At 36.7% G+C, this 18,559-nt stretch overlaps 1 protein-coding gene across 8 annotated transcripts in view; it reads left to right on the top strand.

Annotated features, from left to right (window-relative positions):
• Positions 1–18,559, top strand: part of SDCCAG8 (serologically defined colon cancer antigen 8) — a 275,423-nt gene that overhangs the window by 166,849 nt on the left and 90,015 nt on the right. For 5 of the 8 annotated variants that reach the window (XM_030812583.1, XM_030812582.1, XM_030812586.1 and 2 more), the window contains exons 14-15: positions 8,345–8,472; positions 10,610–10,718. The exons of 2 other annotated variants lie outside the window; for them this stretch is intronic. In XM_030812583.1, coding sequence (XP_030668443.1) covers positions 8,345–8,472; positions 10,610–10,718 — 237 coding nt within the window. The remainder of the gene's footprint in view (positions 1–8,344; positions 8,473–10,609; positions 10,719–18,559) is intronic. One more of the 8 variants, XM_030812588.1, reaches the window with a different exon arrangement.

Raw genomic sequence — 18,559 nt, 5'->3', positions numbered from 1 at the left:
TTAATTCCCGAGTTTGAGACACTTTATCTATCAAACAGGAATATCTGTCCATCTCTCTGCCCCACAGAGATGTTATGAAGAATAGAGAGGTCGGTGCATTTGAATGTGCCTTTTAAAATAGAAAGTACAGACATGCAAAGGGTGATGCGATAGTAACTGGAGTTGATAGTAAGAGTCTGCGGTTTTGTTTTAAAAGTAAATGGGAATTGTGCATATGTAATAGCAACAGACAATAGCTAGTCTACTGTACTGTCTTTTGCCTTGAAGGTAAGTTTTCAAATTATTTTGGAGATACTGGAAGAACATTTTTGGAGGGAAAATTATTTTTAGAGATGTTTCTGTTAAATATTTCCTTTCTTTTGTGTATATTCCCTTGAAAGAAGTTGACCTCCTTTCTGTTTCTGCTTTCTTCCCTAGAAGTGACTCATTCTCTGATCTGATAACTCATCTTTCAACATTGTGCTTGAAGTTCTGACATACTTTGCAGTGAAGAAAATAGAAGTAATTTACTCCAGGAAATATGCCATTAAGTCTTTTGCATACTTAAGGAAGTAGAGATTCCAGAATCTCATTCCTGTGTTTTCCTTTCTCTTTCTGCTCAGTAGTTCCACATTTGCTCAAATAAGGGAATATAGCCCCTGTTAGCTGTAAATAAGCATAGAATTTTGGGTTCTTCTCAAACACGGAAGACATCATGCTGTCTACCAATTTTATTATTGTTTTTGTTTTGTTTTATTTTCAATAATAATAAAAAATCTTGCAAAAATAGAGATTATCTTATCACACTCTCTGACTGTAGTCAGTAGACAAGATGATACTTACCCCTGTGAGGATACTTAGTACTTTCCATCTTTTAATAGTTGATCATTCATTCATTCGTTTATTCATTCATCAAATGTTCATTGACCACACAACTGTATACCAGGCACTATTCCGGATTTTCAGGATAAATTAGTGAGCAAAGCACAGGTGCCTATTCTCCATGGATTTACATTACAGATTGATGCACATGTCTTATCTTTTCTAGAGTCTGTGGCCACTTGAGGCAGGAGATGTGTTTGTGTTACCTTTCAATGTTTGCAAAGGTGAATATATGTCTTTGAGAAGGACACAACTAATTGATGATGTCATTGTAGGAGAAAGTAATCCAATAGCTTAGGGGACAACAGGGAAAGAAGAAGGAGAACTAGCTTGGGATTTGGCTGTCAAGATGGATAATATGGCTGTTAAATGGCACACTCCCATATAGATAATTGAAATAGACAGTTGTTATCCTTTCAACCTTCTCTCATTTCTCTACATCCCTGACAAAAGAAGAGATTGAAGCGTAGTGATTCACTGTGGACTTTAGAGTCAGATAGCCCTGGATTTCCTGGCTATAACCTTTAATAACTAAAGAACTTGGACATACTGTATAACCTCTCTAGGCTCCCATTTTCTTATCTATAAAGTGAAGATACTAAGAGAATCTACTTTATATGGTTGATATGAGGATTAAATAAAAGAATGCATGTAAAGACCTTAGCTTATGTGTAAACATTAGTAATTAGTAGCTTCTTAAAATGATTAGTCCTTTAAGGTTGGATTTTCTTTTTGTTCTGCTTGAATGAAGAACCCCAGGATTAAAGGAAGAAAGTTATTAGTCTGTAGTCACACTGGTGATAAGGTGGTAGATGCCATACTCTGACCCTCTAGCTCTGTGAGTTTAGCTGTACTCCATTGCCTCTCAAGGTGTCATCTTCTCAGAGCACAAAGAGAATAAACTCTAAAAGTACCCATACATTTGTTTAAAAAACAAGGCAAAACAAAACAAAACTATGAGCAGATATTTAAATCTAGTTACTAGTAGATTTGCTTTCCATAGATTATTAATTTTGAAACTACTTTCTGTGTATTATTATTCCAAGTTTGAACAAACAAGTATGTTGAGGATAATAGGAACCAAGTTTCTTACTATTGAGGAAAAAATTACAATTATGGAAAAAAGGGAGACAAGGTTATATGCATGTTGTTGGATTGTAATTGGAGAGACCAATATGAATGTGTATGCATATATTCATATAGGATACAGACAAAAATTTATATTTATGTTCACATTTATACACTTATATGTATATTCATATCCAGACTTAGTCCACCAAGGTGATCTAGAAGCAATGATTTTGCAGTAGCAATGAGCACCACCTAGTGACAGATCTTGGTTTCTAAATACCATTCTCCATTAAAGGCACAAAAAGAGCTGCTTGGTCAAATGCTGATTCCAAGACTGGTACAAGGGCATTACAAGATAAGCCTGCAACATTTTGTGGAGATAGAAAGCCACATGAACAATAGAGACATGTCACATAGGAACCACCTTGAAAGGGTTCCCCCTGGCCAAATCCAGGATAAATTGAGCATAAAAATAATAATCATATTGGATTATAATCCACTGAAGAAGATATGAATCCATGACTCCATGCTGATATTAATGAATTAATAAATGAGAGAGAAGGGAAAGTTCTTTCTTATAATACAATGTTAACTAAAAAGTAGAGAAAGAATGATGGAGTAAAAAAGTCGTTTTTGGATGTAAAACTATTAGGTGAGAGCTCAATGAAAAATAGGATGTTTGCATAGTCTCGGCATCTCCCAACAAATTACCTCTTACTTATTAAGTTGGAGCAAAAGTATTGTGATTTTTGCCATTAGAAGTAATTACTTTTGCGCCAACCTGATACAGAGAGGAAAAGAGTAACTTTACAGTAGAGAGGCCTGGGAGAGCTCAGCTAACTGCTGTTTTGCTGAGTCTGACTTGTACCAGCTCATGAGAGCCAATTATGTGTATTTCTTCCCAACTTGGTATTCAGTGATGTCACTTTGGTAGCTTAAAATACAGCATGGTGGAAGTGTCTACACTGAGAATTGGTGAATACTACAAAAGAGGGATTTCCTGTCCCCTGGAGGCCAGTCGTTAAATATCGTCTGGCACACCAATGATGTTAAGCTATCAAAGCTAATAGCACCAATATTGGGACAAATGTACATTTTCTGTCTAAACTCACATCAGTACCCAGCACCTCCCTGCCCCTTCTATCTGTATTCTGTAATGATTTTCAGCCAGTAAGCATGTTATAAATTCTCACAAGTTTTTTCATACCAATATGCTACTATCACAAAGTTCGCAGAACTTTATCTTAAAAGGGAAACACCTTTTAGCCAAAAGAGTTGGATGTCTCACATTGGAACTTCAGACATCAGTGAAAAGGTGAGTAGGAACATGGAAGGTGGGATTGGTGCCTCAACCCCACAACTACCAGGTCCTTGTTCCCAGACTTGAGCCTTTCATTTTTTCCATCCCAGGGTCATTGTTGAGCTAAATTTAGCATCATTAGAAAATGTACTTTAAAAAATCTGTTTAACAAATCATTTTTGCTCTGTGACATGAACATTTTTTAAATTGCAAGATTTAAAATAATAAATGATATGAAAAAGTTGAGTATCAAAAATATAAGCTTAATGCTTCAGTCCCGTTTCTAAAAAATGGGATGGTAAATATCATTGTGACCATTTTTAGAAAATGCAATCAACCAGAACTATAATCGGTGAAAAGGAATGACTATGCTTCCATGTATATGTAATCTGTGTTTGAGGCCTAGCCAGTACTCATTCACTCCTTTAATTCTGAATTTTTATGAAGAAAACATTGACATGGCCTACATACACCTGAATTACAGGTGATGTGAATAACTTGGAGAATAAAGGTGGATGTTCCTATTCTAGACCAATGCTCCTCCTTTAGTTTATTTATTTTTATTTTTTTTTTTATTTTTTGAGACAGGGTCTCACTCTGTCGCCCAGGCTGGAGTGCAGTGGTGCAGTTATGGCTCACTGTAGCCTCGACCTCCCTGGGCTCAAGTGATCCTTCTGTATCAGCTCCTTGAGTAGCTGGCAGTGCAGGCACACACCACCGCATTTGGCTAATTTTTGTATATTTTTTTGTAGAGATGGATTGCACCAGGTTGCCCAGGCTGGTCTCGAACTCCTGGGCTCAAGTGATCCACCTGCCTTGGCTTCCCAAAGTGCTGGGATTACAGGTGTGAGCCACTGATTTGCTCCTTTTAAAAATCAGCTTTATTGGGGTAAATTTAAATATAATAAAATATCACCAATTTCTAACTGTGCAGGTAAATATGGTTTGACAAATACATGGAATTGTGGAAAGATCATAGTCATAACATAGAAGAACATTTATATCAACCCAAAATGTGTCCTTGTGCCCTTTTGCTCACTGGTACCCCTCTCCTACTTCCAAATCCTGGCAACACGGATCTACTTTCTGTCCCTTAGTGTTTACTTTTCTTGAATGGCCTGTGAATGACATCGTAATATATGTCTTTGGTGTCTGGCTTTTTAAACTACGTGTATTGCTTTTGAGGTTCAGCCAAGTGCTGTATGTAGCATTGTTCCTTTTTATTTCTACTCTTCCTAGCCATGGTTAGACTATTGATGCACATTTAAGTTGTTTCCCATTTTGAGCGATTGTGAATACATCTTTCAGCCCCATAACTACCAAGAAATTCTTTTTTACTCAGTGTTTTGAGTGGGAATTAAAGCAAACCAGTTGGAGAGACTGGCTTGACCATCCTTCACCAGGCTCTCACACCCAGCTGGATTTGATTCTCATTTTGTTATGCTTTGGTAAATTTTCCCCTTGTACCTTTCTTACGAAGTATTTTACCATCTACTTTGTGTTTGGCCATTTTGAACTCCCTACTAGGGGCAAGGAGCATGTCTTATTTATCTTTATTTGACCCAGTGCCTAGCAGAGTACCTTTCACATAAGAGAGTTATAATAAATATTTAATGCATTGATTTACATTCTTCTCTAGTTGCTCCTTGAATGCCTATGTGCTTTTTATAATTTTTTCAATCCTTTATTGTATTACCTCTAGAGCGGTGTGTCTGATCTTTCGGCTTCCCTGGGCTACACTGGAAGAAGAATTGTGGGCCACACATAAAAGACATTAACATTAATGATAGCTGATGAGCTAAAAAGGAAAAAACAAAAAGGCCTGTGCATAAATCTCATAATGTTTTAAGGAAGTTTATGAATTTGTGTTGGGCTGCATTCAAAACCATCCAGGCCGCAAGCTGAGTAAGCTGTCCAACTGGCGGCCCAGGACGGCTTTGAATGCAGCCCGATACAAACTGGTAAACTTTCTTAAAACATTATGAGATTTTTTTGTGTGATTTTCTTTTCTTTTCTTTTCCTTTTATTTCCCAGCTCACCAGCAGTCTTTAGTGTTAGTTTTAGTGTATTTTATGTGTGGCCCAAGACGATTCTTCCAGTGTGACCCAGGGAAGCCAAAAGATTGCATACCCCTGCTCTAGAGTATTATAAAATAGGGTTCCCTAAATAAAAACATTTTAATCCTACCTCTGCCTTTAAATCATTCACTATGCAACCTATAAGCAGACTTTAAATTCTTTGTGACCCTTGGGGATTTTTTAGTAGGTTTTTTTCTTCCAAACTGAGAGGGTTTGATGAAACCCATTTGAGGTTCCCTTTTAGTTCTAACATTCTGGGAATTTAAGAAAAGCCTACCAAGTCAGAACCTGCAAGAGAGGAGAGAAGGCAACATAGGAAAGTGGAAGGGGAAAGGAGGTTGGAAAGCAAAATTATGTCATGTTTCTAGGCAATGAAACATAATGTATAGTTTCCCAAATAGAGGGAAATTTGGGGAAGGATTCAAGAAATATCAGTTGACACATAACTCAACATTTGTTGGTAGAAGCCTTTTAAATTGTTTTATTTTATAAAAAGGACTTCAATTATGACAGTAGTTCTTTTCTATAGTCAATTTATTTTTTATTTTTATTTATCTATTTTGAGACAGAATCTCACTCTATCACCCAGGCTGGAGTTCAGTGGCACAATCTCTGCTTGCTGCATCCTCTACCTCTCAGGTTCAAGTGATTCTGCTGCGTCATCCTCCCAAGTAGCTGGGATTACAGGCATGTACCAGCACGCCCAGCTAATTTGTGTAGTTTTAGTAGAAATGGGGTTTTGCCTTGTTGGCCATGCTGATCTCTAACTCCTGGCCTTAAGTGATCTGCCCACTTTGGCCTCCCAAAGTGCTGGGATTACAGATGTGAGCCACCGTGCCTGGCCTATAGTCAATTTAGAATATCGGTAATTAGACAGCTTATTCTAAAAAATAATGGTGAGATTGACAACCCCTTTACATTGGGGAACTGTAAGTACCAGTTTGTGATGGGTAGTTTCAGTTGTGACTGTTATCTTGGTATAATTATTAATGGTGCCCCTTTCACTCTCAGATGGGCATTGGTGTTGGAGAATGCATTTATGTCACCCAATTGTTAGGGGTTGCAGAGCCCCAGGTTTCTATCTCTGTCTCCTGCCCCAGCAGGGGGTCTGACTTAGGGATGGTTAGAGTCCACAGGGCTTTCTTTTTTTTTTTTTAGCTGACTCCTTCAGCAGCACGGTCTGCAGCTGGCAGAGCCATTAGAACCATTCTCTTCCAAGCACCTTTTTCTAACATGTCTGAAAAGTTTTTGCCTCCTCTCGTAAGACTTAAGCAGATTCTCCAGCTACACGTAAAGATAGCAGCCTTCCTTTCCCCTATGACAAGAGTATAACAATATCCAATCATGAAATATTCACTGCCCACTTCCTGTGTGCCAAGCACTGAGCTGGGCTGAGGGTATAGACAGACAAAGACGACAAAGGAAGCAGACATGTAAAACAATAACTAAAGTGTGATAAATACTATCTTTGTACGGTGTACACAACATATATTGAGGTCACTGAGGGAAGAATAGTTAATTCAGGAGAGAGGAAGGAGAGGGGAAGAATTTTGAGCTAGGCCTGAAGGGGGTAGTTTTATGTATACATCTTACAGGGGGATTGAGTGGGCAGGTGGCGGGGCTTTCCAGGAAGAGGAAGAGACATGTGCAGTGATCCATGGCCAGAAAATATATGGTGTGACTGGGGAAGCAAAAAGTAGCCTAGTCTGACTATCCATTTGTTGTATATACTAGTTTGGAACTGAGTGCGACGCAAGACCTTGGACCACATCTCGGGGGGAGGTGTTGTTATTAGAAGTACCAGACAGGACCTTATTTCACATTTAGCATGGACCCCTGATGATTCCGTTTGAGTGAGGTGTGGGTGTATTTTCATTCCAGAATTTTACACTACAACATTACCGCATGCATTGACCAATTTTAATACAGGCTTTCCTTATGTTGCTTTATAATTAGAAGCCAGTGAATTGAAGTTCCACAGCGGTACATAGACTAGTAGTGATAGCTTTATGGAATTGTTTATTTTTAGTTTGGCAAAGGCTAAGCAGTAAATATCTCAATTAGTAAACTAAAGTAGCATGGATGAGAAATGCCCACAAGGAGATCAGGAGTTAGAAATAACTAAGTCAGTTAATTGAAGGAAACCCTCATATCACTTACCCCTATTTAGAGTTTGAAGAACCATCCTAAGATGTGTGTGTGTGTGTGTGCACATGTACATGCACACACACTGTCAGTATCCACAGTGCTGCCAGCATTGAGGTCCTTTGCATTCCCCAGGTTCTAGTTGTTTAGGAAGTTTCTGTCTTTGGAGCCACTGTGCTTGGTTATTGCCCCAGTGGGATAGGTCAGTGTCCTATCACAGTACGATGGGATGTTGTCTGACTACAGAAGCTTTTCATCCTGCAATTTCTTTCAACATGACCCACGAGGGATTTTATTATGAAGTGCTGGGGGAAGTTATTCATATTCATGTTTGTATTCATATTCACATTATATGGCCTGATGTGTGAAGATATTTAGTGAAAACATGCATGTGGCACTGCAGAATCACTTACTCGCCTCTACATAGAGGATCCTGCATTATATTTAAGATTCCATTTGAAGTTTAGAGTGAAAACGGAAGTGGTCTACAAGGCTCGGTTTTCAGAATATAAGTTGTGTTCCTAGAGTTCCCGTATGTCTAGGAAACATTGACCACTCGGAAGATGAAACATTCATTGGTAGTGTAAAACATTAAGAATGTTAGAGAAAAAAGGTTTGTGTTTTAAAGTTACGAAATACCATTATTTAGTTGTTATGATGTTTTGACACTGCACACTTTAGTCCATTTGGACTCATGGCACGTATTTAACATTGTATGGAAGGTTGTTTGGATCTTCCCCCTAAAGTGGGGGAGGGTCAATAGAAAGGTCCTTGTCTTCTTATGCTTAACAATTTACTACGTATCAGCTCTCTCTGGTCTATAGGGGACATGATGGGGGTTTGTGCATCTGCAGATTAAATTTCTGTATGTCTCCTCTCTGTTTTGCAGACAGGAAAAAGATAGCATTCAGCAGAGCTTTAGCAAGGAAGCAAAGGCCCAAGCCCTTCAGGCCCAGCAAAGAGAGCAGGAGCTGACACAGAAGATACAGCAAATGGAGGCCCAGCATGACAAAACTGGTAGGTGGTAGGGAAAGATTAGAGCCTGGGCACTCGCTCGCAAGCCAGGCCCACGCCTTACTGTGAAATGACATCAGGAACACCTGTAACCTTTGGCTGGCCGAAGGGAGCAGATGCTAACTACACCAGAGATTCCGAATTACATATTAGTTAGCGTTTAAAAGAGAAAATGGAAAGTATTGCCCACTGTCTGTTGATTTCAGAGTGCTGCTCTCACATCTGTTGCACCATCTGGATTATGAGTTTATTTACCTGTGTTCAAGAAACGTAAAGCTGAGAGAGACCACAACAAAGTAGAAAAACAAAGGGCTTGTTTTTGGCTGGGTTTTCAGGCACACATGTTATATAAAGAAAATAGCATCAGAAGCTCTGCGGGAAATGCTCTGAGCTTACAGTTAGAGTCTCCTGAATAGCATTGAACAGTTCCCACAGTACACACATTATAGCTACTCTAAAAGCCTAATGAGTTTGCTTCAGCATCCAAACTGGAGAAAAGCTTTAGCCATTAATCGGTTCTTAATTCACTGTCGCAGCTGGATGTAATTCAGTGGCTCCAAATTGATATGTTCCTTTATTTAATCTTTGCAGCTTCGAACATTTTTAGCATTTGTATGATTTCCCCACCTCCCCCAACCCAATCTAGAGTGATGTTTAATCCTTTGCATTCTTCAAGTTCTCACAACTGCTGTTAAAATTCACTAATACAAGGCATTGACCACAGCTGGCAGCTTGGCTAAAAATTGCCATCTTTCATCACATTGGCACTATTCTGCAGACTGAGTTGGCCAGTAACTCTTTACCTTTAATTTGAAAGTAAAATGCACTTTGAAAATAGACAGTTTGATTTGTTCAGTCAGAGCATTATGTAGTTTCTTTCACTTTTGAGTTGTGTGTTCACAGACAGTGTTAGTCAAAACAAGACAGTGTCAATCATTATAATTCAACACCACATACTCCACACTGATTGTACTATTAAAACAAAAGTTTAATTGATCCTGTCTCTTCCAGAAAAATGTTGCTTAATTTTAGTGCCTTGATTTATTTTGATTTGTATGCTATATAGTTTTTGCCAGTCATTGGCTAAAATTGAAAAGAAATAAAGGACTCTTAAAACTTATGCTTGGAGGTAATTTTCATATGATTTAATGTATTAATATATTGTATTTGATGACACAGTGAAAAATTATTTCTTATCCTATGGGTGAAAAATTACTAACATGCAAGTCATTAAATAATCTATTTACTTATGAAGAGGCCAATGTCATATCGACTCACATAATTCCCTCTAGCACTTTCAGTAGAGATTTTCTTCTAACAGCATTTGGCCAGAAGAAATGAAAATTCGCCAGGTTTAGTAGATGTTTTTCCACTAAAAACAAAAAGAGGAAATTGTAGGATAAATTATTGTTTTTGCCCCCACTGCTTGCATGATCCTCGTGATCAGAGTCTTGGGCGGAATCTAAGCACTAGATTAGAGTGTATTTAACTGTTAAAACCACCTTAAGAACACTTCCTTTTGTCTTGTACACATATACACAAAATCACACTGTTTTCCATTTCTTTGACCAGATCTCCATTGAAGCTCATGCTGTTGACAATGAAATTAAAATTCTAAAGAAAATACACATTTTTACCTTCATAATTAGAGAAGTGTATGCAAGATTGGGGGGGGTGGTGGTAGTAAACCATGTGTGCAAATACGAAACAAAGCATGAATTACAGTGTAGAAGAGAATTCCTCGATGATTTTAGTTTTGAGTTATCTGGTTGTGATAATTTTTGACACTCTGTTTATAGTAAAATTGTCAAAATAAAAATATAATATCTTGCATATTGCAAAGATATAAGCATCTATGCTTCCACTTGAGGTATTTGACACTTTATTAACATGTTAAAATGTTACACCAAGCTGGTATGATGAAAAATGTTTCTGGTGTATAATTATGTTGAAAATAAATGACTCCCAAGATTGAGTGTCTTTCCAGATGATAAGTCCTTTGACTTAGGACATTGAAGGTGATCTAGTGGCTTATTGGAAATGTGTAGGATCTAAGCACTTTACCACTCTATGTATGGAAGCACTGCAGAGCAACAACCATAAACATCTTATGTTGGTGGGGGTTTATTGTTATTTCTAGAAAATGAGCAGTATTTGTTGCTGACCTCCCAGAATACATTTTTGACAAAGTTAAAGGAAGAATGCTGTACATTAGCCAAGAAACTGGAACAAATCTCTCAAAAAACCAGGTAGGTAATGTTATAGAATACTTTCAAGAGCACTGTGTGTGATTACTCTAATTTTTTCTTGAAAAACAGCATTTACACTGTTTTATAGTCTAATGTCAAAATTAGGTATCTGCTGATGTTTTCTTTGAAAATATTTTCTACATATGGACATTTTCTTAATTGTCCATACACTTTTATGTTTTTTCATGATTATGTGTATGTACTATTATTTGACGTTTTAATGTTTAGAATTGAAAACTGTGAAATTTCAGGAAATAAGGATCAATATGGTAATAACATAAAGATGCAGATAAATCAAGCAGTTATAAAATCTTACATTGGTATGGTTAACACATTTTAGTCTATTGTTACAATTCACCATGAACACAAAAGCTATCTTTAGGTTAAATGATAACAGATGAAATGTGTATATATAAAAATGAAAGTAGATGGTACTTTGAAATAAATAAACCAAAACTATTCTTCCCTTCTCCTAAAATTGTTATATTTTAATAGAACAGCCATCATTCATTTTATAGGCATACTACTCTTTTATAAATCCATTGATTGGAATCTTAATGACTTTTTTCTATACACTTTCTAGTCAGATTATCTCAATGAATAAATTATTTTATATTCTAAACTGCAAGAAGCCCGACTCCTCATCTCAGCTCTGACAGTAACTGAATAATCTTGGACAAATTTATTTGACCTACTTGGACTATAGTTTCTTCTTTTGTAAATGAATGACATTGGACAGAATCACTTTAAATTGAACTATAGAAGGCAATATTCACATAACTGATAAGATGTCAAATATTACTTTATATGATAACTTAATGAAAAAATAGCCTGTGTGTCTTCTCTTCTGCATTTTTCTGAAACTCACGTAGATCTATTGAGAGCAGGAAATATGGCTCAGCAAACAAACTACTGACCTAGATGTTTCATTCGGAGAGGATTTCTGGGAGGATCAGGGCATATCTGATCACTCTGAGCTCCATCTCGGAATCCTGCATCAACAAGCTGTCTTAGCTGATAGAACCCCCATCCCTGAATCTTTTGGGGAATCAGAGGGCTCGTGCATCATACTCTCCCTGCTCACAGGAAGGCAGAGGCTCCTGTAACCACCAAGAATGTACTCTGACATGCACACCTTCCTAGCATATACTAAGATTGTATTTTGGTAGGGGAAAACCTAGATGCCAAAATACCAGATATTTCAAGGAAATTTGACCAAGAAAACCAAATGATTTTGTCATGAAAGAGACCCATAAAATATCCACAGTAGCTATTCTTAACCAGAAATACTTGATTTGCACCACATAGATCCAAAAGTAATTTGTTAGAAGAAAACAAACCAGATTGTATCATTTAGGGATAAAATGATATTAATCTGGGTTTTATATAAATGTGTTAGGTCTAAAATTGGTTTGTGAATGATTACTGATCTTGCTCTCCAAGGAGACCTAATTAGGGAAATTTATTCTATAAAAGAGACAAAAAGGTGCTTGGTAGATGTTATTTAATTCTCACCACAACTTGAGGCAGGAATTATTATCTTCCAGATAAGGAAACCAAAACTGTTTAAATAACTGGTGAGTGGGAGAGCTGGGGTTCTAACACAGGTATTTCTGGTTCCAAAGTATATGTTCTTTATTACGGTAATTACAGTATTTTACATCTATTGCTAAAGAAAATTCAAGCCACAGTAGTTATGATGAGAAAGTTTGGGAAGGAAAAATTAACCTTTAAATTTCCGTGGAGAAGTAAGCGTCCTTGGCACGTAACGGTTAACTTACTCTGTGCCCCTAGGCCCTCTTTTTCCTCCTCTAGATCTGTCATCTTAGCCTGTACTGGTCTAACTCAGCACCTCTACTGCTCCTCCTGCTTCTCATTCCTCCAGCTCCTGAACACTACTTTGTAAATTGGATGTATTCTTTTATATCTGACACATAGATGGCACTTAATGAATAAATGATGAATGAATGAAACAAATAGGTGTGGTGCTATTCGCACCTCCTGATCTGACTTCTGATGCCAGTCTGTTCCATTGTCGATGGCTGGCGGTGTGCAGTAAAGAACACGTGGCAATTCAGAGGAACTAGGTTTGAATCTCACTCTCGCACTTGGAGCTTTGTAACCTTGGGTACATGGCCCCATCTCCCCAAATGTCAGCTTCTGTAAAAACATTTCTAAAGCCACACTGCAGGATTGTTATGGGAATTAGAATTATGTATATAGATACACATACATACACGCATCAAGTGCCTAGCACAGTGCCTGACAGATAGTCATACACAGTAGCTGCTATTATTTTCACTGGTGGCATTTTTAAGGGTCTTGACTGGTAATTTGGGTATCACTTTACATAGCTATTGTCTTTGCCAGGGAAAGTCTGACTGTCATTTTCTGACGGACATAAGTCTATGCCACAATGAAAGCCTTTTTAAAACAGCCAGATCAGGAAAATGTGGATCTAGTTGTATTTTGTAGCTGATGAATTAAAGCAGGCACCTACTCTAACTTTACAATTTGACTCAACCAAGGCCTGGCAAGTAGTAAACACTTGATAAATTGTTACTTACTATTTTTAAAACTCTCAAGCGCCCCTAAAACTTACGAAAAGTGCATTTTGTGCGCCTCACAAGAAAGTAGTGAATAGGACAAATTGTGATTTTAGGGTTGTTTGCTCTTAATTTCTTTTAGTTCCAGTTTCATTTCTCCCTGGCTTCCTACTATGACATTTTCAGTAACTCATTCATGTTAAATTTTACATTCCATTTTGATGTTACCTTCTGCTTTGAAACCATCTATAAAACTTGAGGGGCTTAAACTGCTTCTTTTAAAGTACAAATTGTTAATGTAGTAAACCCTGAAGAAGCCCTCCGGGAGTGTGCCTCTGCATATCCCATGCCAAACTATTGGGATAAATAATTTTCCCTGTGCTTTGAGGTAAGGAAAATCTTGGAGTCTAAAGTTTTGTCATTGTGGAAACTCAGTCTCCAAATTTATACTTATGCAATCCATATGGTAATTTTGGTCCAGCTTTTCCTCGGAGTATTACAGTAAAATTCTTCTTGAAAGTAAGTGTATTTATTTTGTATTGAGCAATAATTAAGACATATTTTTCCCTCCTCTGTCACTAGCAACATTGAGTCTTGTTTTTCAAAATACCAACTAAACAAATAGATTCCTACCATTTAAAACAAGATTTTAAACTCACAGATCTAGTCATTTGACTGAAGCCCATGCAGAATGACGGGAAAGCTGACAGCATGGGCTCGGCGTGCACGTACACACTTACTCTCTGCCCCGGCTTCATGCTAGGCTGCTCTGTTGCTCTGTGAAAATGTTTTGAAATGGTACCTCCGTGTGTGTGTCTGTTGCATGTGTTTTCTCCCCAAGTAGACCGTAAGTCACATTATGGCAGTGATGACTGCTTCTGTTTTCTGGAAGCCTCCATAGTGATTAGCACAGTAGTTTGCGCACTGTGTGTACTCCACACTGCACGTAGTGGTGTCTGTAACCCCGGGGTTTGTGAATGGCACATCCCATTTTAAAACTTAAAATGAACTGCTGATTCTGTGCATTTTATATAGCTTGTTTTTGACCATCAGGCAAGAGAATTAATTCCATTTTGCTTTTAATTGGCACCAGGCAGACATTCTGGCTGATTTTAGTTGAAGCTCACATGAACTTTCGCTATCCTTCCTTCTGTATTCCCCAGTACTCTGAGAGCCTATTACAGTTATGGGGTTGTTTTTTGAGGGAGGTAAACGGAGCTATTTAAATGTCTTTGGTACAACTGTGATTTTTCTTTATCAAAGTGAAGGAAGTGTTCGCTCTCCCCACGCACTTAGATGAATCAGCAGTAAAACGTTGCAGTGTGGTTTGCAGTGCTATCTAACACCTGGCCTGGGAGAGCTGGGAAGGATTGGGTGCTGGCAAGGAGTGAGCCTCTGCCAGCCACAGAGTGGAGGGAAGTGTGCGCTAGGTTTTAGCTTCCACCACTTGTACATTGAAAAGAACAGGATAGAGCGTAGAACCAGGGTCTATGTGGTTTTGCTTCTTTCTTTTCTGTCATTGTCACTTTCTGGGTTGTGAGGCTTGTGGACTGATGTCTAACACTGCCCATTGTGTATTTGTGATTTGTGTTTTGTAATTAAGAGGAACAATGGGAGTCCATGGGGTCTCGTTATGTATAATGGTTGGTTTAATTTGTTTCACTTCTATCTTGTTAATTGTAAATTGATCATTAAGATTTGAATTCTAATCTGTCACCAGGGTTGTGAGTATTGAGGCTAGAGCAATGATCCTGGTTTTAATCACTGATGATGAGAAACAAATTTTATAATTTTGGTACATATTGCAGTTCATATATTTTAACACTATACTTTATGGTGTTATAAATATTGTTAAATGACTTTTAGTGTAGTTTTACTGTGTGGACTATAATGTATAAATTATATTACTGTTTTGGCAACAGTAGGTATCCAACTGTGTGAGTTTAATTGAGGTGAAGAACACACACCCGGTTGAACTGTTTTTTTCCTTTGCATGTTTAGATGATGTTAGGTTGGGATACTATAAAAATTATATTTTCTACAAGAGGAGACTGATATTGGCCTCTGCTAATTGTTAACAAAAGTCAAACTAGAACCTAAAGGAATAAAAAATTAAGATACTGTATTTCCCTTTGAAAGCAATTATCATTTTAATCCGAATTATAGTAGTAAAATATATTTCATGCAAATGCAGTTATACAACATAACTGGTATATAAAAATACAGGGGAAAGTTCATGCTTCTGTAAAGCCAGAAATTGCCTAAATTTTCTATGAAAATGGATTAGAGTCAATTATCCTTTTATATGACACAGGATAATCATGCCAGAAATGTATCTCCGAACTGACAGAAAACTTGTAAGTTTACTCTTTGAGCTTTGCAAACTACTAGTTCTAGGAATGTATCATGAGCTCCAGACAGAAAAAGGATGATGTGCAGGCATATATGTCAAATTTTTATTGAAAAATGGAAGTTGGTAGTCAAATTACAATTATAAATAGAGAAAAAAACAAAAATGTGCGAAGCAGAAAAAAAGATTGTTGTAATACACACTTGATAGTGATATGTACTTTATAAACAACATTTATATTTTTGGGATTATGTAAGACATCCTCAATGCAGGGAATTTGGAAAATGCAAAGAAGAATTAAGGAAAATTTCCTGTGCCACTACCATCCGGAGATAACTATTCTTACCTCTCATATATTTCCCTTCAGTCATTTTTCATGTGTATGTCTGTGTACATTTATCGTGTGATTGAGATTATACCGTATATACAGTTTTGCATCTGCTTTTTCATTTGATATCTAATGAACATTTTTGTGTATCAGTGAATACTCTGAAAACAAAACCTTATTAAATGATTTGCATGTATAAGAATTATTAGGCTTTTAAGATGCTTCCAATTTTTAACCATTTTGAATAATAATACAACAAAAACTTTGTACCTAAATCTAAATTTTTGATTGTTTCCTTAATTGATGGTGCAAGACGATGAATCCTCTTAAGGGTATTAATGTGTTTTACCTTGCTTAAGTACTACACTAACTTCTAATCACTGTATATGTAGCCATATTAGTAAATAACATTACAAAGAAGTGAGATTTTTTAAAAAAGAATGAGAGGCAATGTTGCACAGTGGGTGGAACCATCCCTTTAGAGGGGGGACTAAGTAGTATCTGGGCTTGGCTACTTGGATGACCTTAGGCAAGTCATTCAACTTCATATTTACCTCACAGAGAAAAGAAAATAAACCCTTACAAGTACCTTATAGGATTAATTGAGATCATGAATGTAAAGGATGGATTTCACTGCTTGTTATACGGGTGGCGTGCAGTAAATATTTGGTGGTAGTATCTGGTTTTGTTGTGCTATTTTTTGAATAATAGTGAAATTGAATATGTTATAAATGTTATTGATCATTTGTGTTTCTTCCGTAGAGATTTTAAATATTCTTATACTTTATAATTGGAATTTTGATGGAGAGTGCAGTTAGTGTTTCATTAAATGATGCTTTTAATGTTTATTTGTCTTATTTTTGTAAATAATTTCCTGTTGTCTACATTGATTTTCATTAATAAACTTTATTTTTTAGAGCAGTTTTAGGTTCACAGCAAAACTGGACAGAAAGTACAGAACTCCCATATATTCCCTGTTCCTTCCACACACAACCTTCCTCACCAGTGACATCTACATTTTGTTTTATTATGATTTTTTTCAAAATCAGAATGAATTTATTTTAAAAAATAAAATACATATCTATTTTAAAAATTTAGAAAGTATGGAAAAGGATGAATAAAGAACAAAGAAAACATTCCTGACCCTACCATCCAGAAATAACCAATATTAATAGTTGGTAGGCATGTCAAAATATTTTTCTAAATTATAAAATGAAATCACATTATACATGTTGACTTTTAATGTTTTCTCTTTTTTTTACCAATATGTCACAGTTTTAGATCAATAAATATCACTTATAAATAGCCACATTATCAGAATAGTAAGTAACATAGCCAAGCTCCTGTTGACAGATTTCTTGGTTAAGTTTCCAGGTTATGGATTGCAAAGAAAGGTTGTTTCTAGAAACAGTGCTACAGTGAATACTCTCACACAAACCTATGATATATTTTAAACATATGATTTTTTTATGCATAAAAGTTTTGTATTTTTATATTGTAAAATCTATTTTTTTCTTTGTGATTTTTCTTTTTAAAAGTGCCTTTTGCTTGGAAAGTGCCTGAGAAAAGATCAATGTTCTGCATTTTTTTCTAATCTGGTTTAAGGATTTTTTTTCTTCTTTTGAAATTTATTTTAGTGCATGGTATGATGGAGATACTAATCTTGGGAGGGATACCAGATCAAAAATTTATTATAACTGCCTCTAAATTCTTTTGTGTTGTATGTGATTCTGAAAGGAGAAACCTAAGTCATTATTAACTCCTTTTGGACTCTTTCAAATATAGGTAGATTCTTATTAGGAGAAGCAAATGTAGATTGAGCACTTGATCTGAACTTGAAAATGAGATAATCCATGCTCTCATACAGAACCTGGTAGGAAAGACAGGGCACAGAGCACAATTTAAAAGAATAAATTATAAGCTAATGTATGCATAAAGGCTAGAGGTAGCTTCAAAAAACGTGCTGACATATTGAGAACTGCAAGGTATTAATCAGGGCAAGCTTCCTTTGGGGTGACATTTGAACCAAGATGAAAAAAAAATTGAAGAATGAGGTGAACTAAAAGCAAGAGTTTTTTTATTTTATTTTATTTTATTATTATTATACTTTAAGTTTTAGGGTACATGTGCACAATGTGCAGGTTAGTTACATATGTATCCATGTGCCATGTTGCTGTGCTGCACCCATTAACTCGTCATTTAGCATTAGGTATATCTACTAATGCTATCCCTCCCCCCTCCCCCCACCCCACAACAGTCCCCAGAGTGTGACGTTCCCCTTCCTGTGTCCACGTGTTCTCATTGTTCAATTCCCACTTATGAGTGAGAACATGTGGTGTTTGGTTTTTGTCCTACAGCAAGAGTTTTTGCTCCATACACGTGAGCAGCCTGGTCCTTGGGATGAACAATTTGTAAAGCAAGATTTCCCTTAACAAATCCAAATCCTTTCCTGACAAGGAAGAAAAGGCTATCTTGCCTACTGGAAGAATTCTTTCTTTGAAGGGAATTAATTTTATGTCAGGAGTCTTCAGAAAACAAACCAATCATTAACCTGAAAACGACTCATAATATACAAGAGTTTTAAACTCTCCATTCTAACTGATTAGGCATTAGGGCG

The sequence above is a fragment of the Nomascus leucogenys genome, chromosome 5 (assembly GCF_006542625.1).
Source record: "Nomascus leucogenys isolate Asia chromosome 5, Asia_NLE_v1, whole genome shotgun sequence".
In the NCBI taxonomy this organism is placed as follows: Eukaryota; Metazoa; Chordata; class Mammalia; order Primates; family Hylobatidae; genus Nomascus; species Nomascus leucogenys.
The sequence above is the reverse complement of the archived record's forward strand: the minus strand, read 5'-3'. Positions and strand labels throughout refer to the sequence as shown.